The sequence below is a fragment of the Mastacembelus armatus genome, chromosome 5 (assembly GCF_900324485.2).
Source record: "Mastacembelus armatus chromosome 5, fMasArm1.2, whole genome shotgun sequence".
NCBI lineage: Eukaryota > Metazoa > Chordata > Actinopteri > Synbranchiformes > Mastacembelidae > Mastacembelus > Mastacembelus armatus.
The window spans coordinates 26,025,883-26,035,159 of record NC_046637.1 but is presented as its reverse complement, the minus strand read 5'-3'; the positions used below and the strand labels follow the sequence as shown (position 1 = coordinate 26,035,159).

The following is a 9,277-nucleotide window of genomic DNA, read 5'->3' as shown; positions in this document are numbered from 1 at the left end:
GGTAGAGAGGCGGCTTTCAAATTGGAGATGTGGGTGGTGGTGGTGGGGGCTTGAAATTAACCCTGTGCGTCTTCAAGACTTGTCTATGATGCAAAAGCTTTGGGGGTTCCCAGAGTTTTGCCATGTCAAAGACCCCCTAACACCCTGTGAGCACAGTCACACCCAGAGGCTCATACAGAGAGCAGTGAACAGATGGGACACGTGGATTTGACTCAACAGTATCTGTAGTTTCTTTTCTTTTTAAGGCGGGGGTGGGTGGTCGTCAATTATTGTAGTACAGGTGAAACTACAGTGTTTTTTTTTTTAAATGGCAGCAACAAAGGTCATTGCAAATCTAAAGGGACAGTTCACAGAATTTCATGTGCTGTTAAAACAGCTCTGACTCTTTTATCATCTCTAAATGTCTGTTTACTGTTTTTAAAAAAAAAAAAAAATCCTCTACAGCTTGTTATTTTCTACATGTTAGTCTTTTGACTGTGCAGGCCAGCTCGTTCATCTCCTGTTTTATAATTAGTGAATGTATCATTTGTATGCATTGTGCATATATTCATTACTTGCAGTTTTAGATTTATCAGGTTTCCAGTCTAAAAAAACTAAAGAACCTCATACTATGTCAGTGATTATAACATAGAGAGCATATTGCACATTTTGTGTTTTATCAAGACAGGAGGAAGGGTTTATAACTCATATATTACTTCTGTGTTTTCTTTGTTTTTTTATTCGTTCACAAAACCATAAATCAGAACTAAAGCATTAATTGACTAACGTGAGGATCATACTGCAGGACCAAGGTTTGTTTATCTTTGTTTATCTTATCTTTATGGAGGTGTCAGATGACACATCTGGGCTAACCCTTTAAGATTTCATTCAGTGCAACTAAGGTCAGGGGCAACAGTAATGTGGACAGTGCACATGTGTTATAAATGTGCTTGGTAATACTGAAGCATCTGAAGAGGATCCTGTTAAGATTAAACAGAGCCACAATACACAAGGGCCCAAATGTCTCATGGTGTATTGCTCTTATTTAGAAGAGTTTGAGGGCCTACGTGCATAGAGGCCTGTAGTCTTGTAAACTGTGAAAGGTTATTTAGCTGGATGGTTAGGGTGAAATTATAAAATAAATGTTTGGGGTGGTTTTACTGGATTTATCAGAGGCAAATCCTGTAAATACGTGAACAGTATTTCAACATTATCAGTTGCAGCGCTACAACAGTAGGTGGCAGCAGTGCCTTTCTGCGGTTTGCTAAAAATAACGAAGAAGAAGAAGAAGAAGAAGAAGGAGAAGAAGGTGGCAGGAAGAAGAAATCAGAAGAAAGTAGGAAAAAGCAGCAGCTGCAGCAGAAGTGGCTTAAAAACAACACGACACTTGGCTGTCTGTTAACAAACAGGGTTACACAGTTTCCTGAGAGGTATAGATGACATCTAGTTTGTTTAAATGCAAAACTGCCAAATAATTTGCCTACTTAATGGACTCGTCCGGTGTCCAAAACATGCTTTAGCTCACTCGTCAGGAAGGCGTGAATGTTAGCAGCTCTTTCTACTGGCACTAGCTAAGACTTAGCTGCTCGCTCGGTTGCCTGTTAGCTAAACGCGTTAACATGTAGATGCTGTGCTGTCGTTTTATTTTTGTTTGTGACCATATTAAATACTGGCAGGCCACAGGGCAGCTAATTTTAGCCCCTGTCTGTCATGCTGTGGGTTGGCTCACCCTCATGCTAACAGCCTGCTAACATTAGCCGCCTCTAACACATCTGGAGTTTAATGAGCATGCGGTTTCTCAGACACATAGATTGTTTTCTGAAAGACCTGGTGTTATTTGGCTTAACTAAACCAGCAAACGACACATCACTGCTATTGTAATGTGCGATGCACTGCTGATACACATGCATATTTGAATTGTCACTAATACAAAGAGACCAGGTCACTACTTGTAATGAGTCATTAATTTATCACATTACTCATCGGTGCTGAGGTTTTCTTGCTTTATCCAGGACCAGCGCCTTCAGATCCTCAGAGGATGTTTGTTATGTGAGGAGGGGCCCTCATGGTGCACAGTCATGGTGGCATTAATTTGAGAGTTAAAACTTTTCCTTTTTGTCCCTGATCTTGCATCTGTTTATAACACATTTTCAACATGCAGTTTTCTTCTTTATGATGAGCTTTCCAGACCCTTGTTTGGTTTGTTTAATGTAAATAATTCATCCATTTGTTCAGTTTAACTTGAAGTTATATAGTGAAACGTGTTCAAACGTAAAACAGAAAAGCACCAAATCCAGTTTGTGGTGTTGCAGAACGTTTGACAGTTTTGCTTGATAATGTGCTTAAAATTGTTGGTGATTTATTTTCTGACACTGAACAAATCAGTCAGTTAACTGGTAATTTCAGCTTAACTACATTTTTTGGTGTTATGCATAAAATCTGTGGTTTATGGTTTATGTAACTTCATGTTGGGATGTTGATATACACACTGATGGTACATTTGTTTTGGTTTATAGGTGAGAAAAGCAGATGGGAGTGTCTGTTTGTGGCTTGAGTGAATTAAATACCTAAACAAATCACAGTATATCACCCTGATATAGTATTTACATGAAACAGTCCATAAATATTAAAAGAACATGTGCCACGGTGTAAACAGCATCTCAAAATCTCTGAAAACTGATAGATTTTTGTCATCACTTTTGCTCATTTATACTGATCTTATGTTTGTGTGTTTTAGTCTTTTGGGGAAGTGTAATTAAATGTATTGCAGTAATAATGACCGCTGATTTATACCCTGATCTCTTGCTTTTTAGGTACCAGCCTAGTGCATGATGTGAGCTGTGAGACCTTTTGACCCTCCAGGCGACTGCTGATATGGTGGACCTGAGTCTGACCCTCAGGAGGCCCCAGTCTCAGTTTTTAGAGTCTGGGGAAAATGTGGCCACAGATTGAGGATGTAAGGTGTTATCTTCCATGAGTGTTCACTTTCACAGCTAGACTCCTTTCACACAGCTGTAAGGAACATGGAGAGGGAAGCAGCTGAGAAGGAGATGGATGGCATTACAGACGCTGACGAGGAGATCCCTGATGATGATTCCACCACAGTGACCAGATCTAGTCAGTACCAGGCCAGGGAGCCTAGCGAGGACTGCGAGCAGGGGGACAAAACAGCCTGTTTCAAATCTCAGGACACTTCAAACCCAGCCACTCCACAAGACTCTGGAATTGGTGAGGCAGAGTGTTATGGCTCTACAGAGGCCAAAGAGGATACTGAGGAGGCTTCAGATGGGTTTGATCATGACAGCACTGCAGATCTTGAGAACTCGCAGGTTATAAATCAAGAAGAGGATGAAGCTGCGAAGGAGCAGCACATGAATGGAGAGTCTGTTTGGAGGAATGTGGGAAGTGGAAGGAGGTGCAGACAGAGGAGCAGTGGTTCAGTTTCAGAGCCAGGCAGTCAAATTGCTTTTGCCTCTATTCCAAAAGGCAACATTATGTCAAGTGGTGGTCGGCACAAGCAGACCCGCAGACGTAACCACCACCACCATCAGCAGAACCGGGGCCGCAGGCGGACAGGCAAACAGCTCGTCTTAGCTTTCAAGGAGATGCTCTCAGAATCTCTCAGCTTCTGGTGCATCTCCTGCGTCCACATGATGATTGAGATTATTGTCACATTGACTCACAATTGTGGAGTCGGTGTGGAGACTGGAGGGGTGAAACTTTACAACTTTGGGCAGCAGCTCTTTACAAAGATTACAGATATACCTGGGATGAAGGCAGATGCTAGTCGGATTCTGACTTGGACTAAATCCACAGGAGCAGACCTGGTGGATAAAATTGTTAGATCAGTAAAGTGGGTAAAGACAGCTGCCTTATCTTGTTTCACACTTTTTTGTGCTTTGGTTATTCTCGGGTCCCACTGGGCAAAGGGTGTATTTGTCCGACTGGGTGGAGAGCGGGGAAAACGCCTCAGCTCAGCTTTTCAGGAGTCAAAGTTTTGGAAGGCAGTTGTGTCCCTGCTGGAGAAAGTCCGAAGCTGGTTCCGGAGAGATGAACCTGTACCTGAGTCACCAGGCAGATCGGGGAGAGGCCAGCAAGGCCAGGAGCTGGAGAGACTGCTGGCTTTGGCTGAGGTGCCAGAAGAAGAGCTAGACCCCTTTACAGTGCTTGGTGTGGAGGTGCACGCCACCGAGGCCGAGCTGAAGAAGGCCTACAGACAGCTGGCTGTCCAGGTGTGTGTGAAGTGCCCGTGACTGAGTGAAGTACTGCGTATTTAAAATATTACTATTGGAAGCCTGCAGTAATGACTAATAAATAGTATCTGAGGCTCTGAGTTTTTCTCCTTTACTCATGCAACCTCTGTCCTTTCTCTTTCAGGTCCATCCAGACAAGAATAAACACCCACGAGCTGGAGAGGCGTTCAAAGTACTGAGGGCTGCCTGGGATATTGTCAGTAATCCAGAAACACGACGGGAGTATGAGTTGTGAGTACACAGAAAAAGTAGTAACCTGCTATTCAAATCACTGATCAACATGTTCTGCTGTTATAAAGTCTAGTATTGGTTTGTTAGAATTTAATATTTTAACTTTTTGAAATGTTATTTTTATATCCTTCTTTTGTTAACCACTGTAGAGCAAACTAATCAGTGGACACCAGCCATCACAAGGATTGTAAATAGAAATTCTTTAAGGTTGCAATGTCATAACGCAGAATCAACCATTGTGTTTTGTCCCACTACAGGAAGCGGATGGCAGCAACTGAGCTCTCAAAGTCCATGAATGAGTTTCTCACTAAACTGCAAGATGACCTGAAGGAAGCCATGAACACCATGATGTGCACCAAGTGTGAAGGCAAACACAAGTAAGTCGCCGCAGACCCAACATCGTCACATAACTGCATCAGCGTCTGAAACGTCTCGGTTAAGCGTTGTGTATTACACACTTAGTCGTGAAGTAGACGGTGACCAGTCATGTCTCCTTCGTGCAGGCGGTTTGAGATGGACCGTGAACCTGCTGAGGCCCGGTTCTGTGCTGAATGCAACCGCTGCCATAGTGCTGAGGAGGGGGACCTGTGGGCTGAGTCCAGCATGTTGGGCCTGCGCATCACATACTTTGCCTGTATGGATGGCAAAGTCTATGATATTACAGGTAACCATCATAATTTTATTCCAATATTGTGTCCTGCTGCAGTGACTATGAAGGACCATGTTTTATTATCAGTATCTATTTCTCAACACAGGTGAAAAAAAGTTTCTGAGTATTTCTTAGTTACACTTTTTGTCCCTGTTGTGTTGCTGTCCTTTTCAGAGTGGGCAGGTTGTCAGAGAATAGGCATTTCTCCTGACACACATCGTGTGCCCTATCACATCTCCTTCGGCTCAAAGAACAACAGCAATGCCACACGACACAGGTAGGTCCCCTCAGCAGAAAGAAGTGTTTTTAATAGAGCATATCCCATATAGGTTGACAGACACTAGAAGCTGTTGTCATTATTTTCTTCATATACAGTTTGTTGTGGCTGCCTGGTGCTAAAGCATATACTCTTCCATCTTCACCCTCCTCATAGATGCTTATAGTATAGGAGTAATATGCTAGTGTAATAACAGTGTTAAAAAATTAGCTTAGGCCGTATTTCTCATCGATATATTTGATGTCTATAAAGATTATCATCCTGTAGCTAATGCTTTTTACAGCTGGGCATTGTTTCTTGTGCTGACATGAGTCTCCAGTGCAAGTTTCTGGACTTTCAAACTTTTCCTTTCAGGACGCCCTCAGAGCACGCCACGGGTCCGACCAACCCTGCCGATTTGCAGGACTTCTTCAACCGCATCTTCAAAGGAGGACCTCCTAGTGACATGGCTGCCAATGGGGGCTTTTTCCCCTCAGGTCCACCCCATCATCCCCCACCTGGTGCTGGTGTACCCCCATTCTCCCCTCCCCCAGGCCAGACGGGTTTCTACATGCCGGGAGGACACCGGCCCGAGTCCAGTGAGACAGTGGCTGAAAGTGGCAAACCACCCAGGAGGAGGAAGAAGGTCCGGAAGCCCTTTCAGAGATGAAGTCTGTTGGCTTCTCAGTGTATCAACGCAGGGACACAATAAATAATGGCCATGTTTGTCTCTTGCCTGCCTGTTGGCATTCCAAGATCAGAACTGGAGACGGTTCATGTGGGTAAGGCTGTTGTCAGATCAGCTAGAGGGGAGACTTGATCAGGAAGAGGAAACTGTGGGCTGAAGACAAGTATTGAAGGGTGGCAGAAAAGGTGGTTTACCTCTCATTTCTCCTTATTTTGTGTTGGTCTTTATGACGACTGTAGCCTTGGCATTGAAGTCCTTAGCAGGATGCTGTACTGAAATATTTTCCTCTCACCATTTTCTGCCAAATCCTGCAACGCATGATTGACCTGAATTTTATCACTTCAGTTGTGTCACTTTGTTTATTAATGTTTTGCATAAGGCTAGTTTAAAGCATTGGCTTCAGACAGTTGAAAAAGGTTGCAGTCACTTGAACTGTGAATTATCATCACTATAATTAATCTGGGCAGCTTCACTGTAAGTTACTCTCATTTTGGCATACCTGTAGATCTGCACCTCGCCCATCGTATTCCAAGAAAGGATCCAGACCCACCAAGACCAACACATCTAAACTAAATTCACAAAAACATCAGCAAACCTTTAAAACTTGTGTGCAGTATCTACATTTTTATTGGTGAGCTGAATTGAGGCTAGTCAGTTTTTACAGTTAAATCAAGCCATTGTCTGGTTCTCTGGTAGTAGTCATACAGACCGCAGGAGTCACATACAGTCATCCTCCTGCATTAGAGATCCACACTGAGACAAATAGCAGTCGCAGATATTTGTCCCAGGCTCTTTGTGTGTATGTATTTGTGAGGCAATTACTAGAGAATCACAACCTAGAGGTGAACGTTTCTTCTCAGAAGCCAGAAGTAACAACCACTGATTCAGACATAATAGATGTGCCTGCTGTTTATTGGTTTAGCCACAGATCGGTGTTAGAGCACAGTTCCAGGGCAGGAATGATTTCAGTGGTGTTTTTCAAAACCTTAAGGAGTGACCCCTTGGCATTTTGAAATGTTGATGTGTCTCAATGCTTTACAAAAACAGTAGATTTGTACTGCCCCCTGTTGATCCCCTGTAATCACATCATAGGCCCATTGAAAACATGCCACAGCTGACAGTGTGTAATGCAACAGAACATTTAAGAGCCATCAGTCCTTAAGGTACTGATGTAATTTAAACTCGGATATTATGCTAATTTACAAATACTGAAGCAAACCTGACCTGAATGAAAACTTGGAACAGGGTTTTAATATTTTAGATTTTTTTTAATTTATTTTGATCAATACTAATTTTGCAGCAAGCTGAAAAAGGCTGCAGTTGAAAAAAGAATTATTCATGCTTCATAGATTTATATTGTTGCCCACATTGTTGCTGAAATAATTTACTGTTGTCAGAATTTTGATGCCATTATCAAATGTTTCCCTGTGTGAAGTGCATTTCTGCTTCAGCTATGATGTGGAGTGTTTTCTACATCGGTGATCTGTCATGGACGTCACCCAGCTCAGGATAAGTCAGTCAGAGGAACATCTAAAATCAGTCGAATCCTCAGAGAGAATAGCTTAGATTGGTTTCCATCCATTTGTAATCTCTGTGGTTCCTGACTTACCAAAATGACTGTTCTGACTTGTAAATTGTGTGGTGGTGGTGTCAGCTGCTGGCTTATTGAGCAGAGGTTAAAACGTCCAACTGGATGTGGTTCAGCTTTCAAAATGTCAAGGTCAGTTTCACAGAAAATCTAATCTCAACCTGAACATCTGATTTCTGTACGTACCAACATGAAGGAGGCACAAAAGCAGTAATCGCTTGTATTTTAAAGGGTTTGGTTTTGTGAAATTGCTCTTGCAGAAAAAAATGACACTTTAATTTTTATCACAGGTGTGTAACTGTGCATTATTGGGCACACCTGATATGTGCTGATTGAAACTGTAGTGATGAAAGGCATTTGATTATTTTTTTTTTATAATGGAAAATCAGAAGAACTACCATGTTCATTGTTTTTTTTTTTTTTTTGTTTTGTTTTAATTTGCACACCCACCTCTGTAATAACATCCAGGGTTCTTGAACAGTCATCTGTGATTTATCCTAACCAGAATCCTCCAGCTGCAGCTGAGTAGGAGGTGTAGCTCACTAAGCTCACAGCTCATTTGCAAATTAAGTTTTTTTTTTTTTTTTTTTTGGTAGAATCTAAATCCTAAATGAGTGACAGATTTCTGAAAAACAACATATGAGTTGCACAACCCCTCTGGTGAGACCCACATACCAGAAATACGTTTTAAACCCTCATTATGCATAATGTGGGTTTGTGCAGTTGCTTTAAAAGCTGAACCTCTTTTGCACTTACCGTTTCAGTTCAGTGAAGCAGGACATTAAGTTCACCACAATTCTCTAGCATGTGTCAGATTGTTTTCCGCTCGTATATATTTGACCAGTTTCCCAGACATGGATTGAAATCCTGCCAAATTTCTCACCTCAAATCATCTTTCACATATTAACCGTAAAACTTACAAATGTACTTAGATCATGATTTACTATCAAATACCTGTTTCAGTCTGTGTTTGGGAAAGTGGACCTGTGTTGAGCAGAACATTGTTTTAACTTGAGAATGTACAGCAGTTCAAGACAAAGGAAGAGCCAACACTTCAGTTTGTTTCTTTTGAAGTTTTTAACAGAATATGCAGAAATCTTGCAAAAAATATCTGACAATCATCAGGGTTTTTTCATAGTAATTATGGTGAGTTCCCTGGTTGGTAAACAGTTCTGTCACTGTTGGGTTTCGTTCTCCTGCTTTATCTGGGTTTCAAAATAAAACTGATTTCCTATCTGCACAGTGTTTGTTCTGTTCAGTTTAGGTAACATTTTTTAGGTTCTTTACATGGACATCAACAACATTTTTAACATGGTTACACATCTACATTACAGACATCATGATAGGACTGTCCCTGCATAGGTCCCATTCTTCAAATTGGCCGATTATTTCATTTTGCTGTAAACGTGCACTGAAATGGGCTCTGTGTCACTGCTTTACCTCATATGGCTTTTTCATGCTCTGACCTTAGTAACTAATGGTGCTGGAAACAGGGCAGGGAACGTGTAGCCCCTCTGCTCCTTACAAGGAGCCGTTTCTGAGATTCCTGCACACTGCTCAATTTGAGTCTCATTCCCTGTCTCATTATAGCATTTTTCATAATTATAGTTTATTCCTTTAAATCTAAGAAAAA

At 41.8% G+C, this 9,277-nt stretch overlaps 1 protein-coding gene across 1 annotated transcript; it reads left to right on the top strand.

Annotated features, from left to right (window-relative positions):
* Window positions 1–1,271: 1,271 nt before the first annotated feature.
* Window positions 1,272–8,884, top strand: dnajc14 (DnaJ (Hsp40) homolog, subfamily C, member 14). The gene is made up of 7 exons (XM_026306565.2): window positions 1,272–1,409; window positions 2,793–4,211; window positions 4,357–4,463; window positions 4,721–4,840; window positions 4,967–5,127; window positions 5,287–5,389; window positions 5,744–8,884. The coding sequence occupies exons 2-7, from the start codon at window positions 3,003–3,005 to the stop codon at window positions 6,036–6,038; spliced, it is 1,995 nt and encodes a 664-aa protein (XP_026162350.1). The 5' UTR covers window positions 1,272–1,409; window positions 2,793–3,002; the 3' UTR covers window positions 6,039–8,884.
* The last annotated feature ends 393 nt before the right edge of the window (window positions 8,885–9,277 follow it).

Excerpts from the sequence above, each read along its gene's own strand:
- dnajc14 (XM_026306565.2), top strand. The coding sequence starts at position 3,003 with ATGGAGAGGGAAGCAGCTGAGAAGGAGATGGATGGCATTACAGACGCT. Across the intron at positions 4,464-4,720 it reads ACACGACGGGAGTATGAGTT|GAAGCGGATGGCAGCAACTG; the intron begins GTGAGTACACAG and ends GTCCCACTACAG. Across the intron at positions 5,390-5,743 it reads AGCAATGCCACACGACACAG|GACGCCCTCAGAGCACGCCA; the intron begins GTAGGTCCCCTC and ends TTTTCCTTTCAG.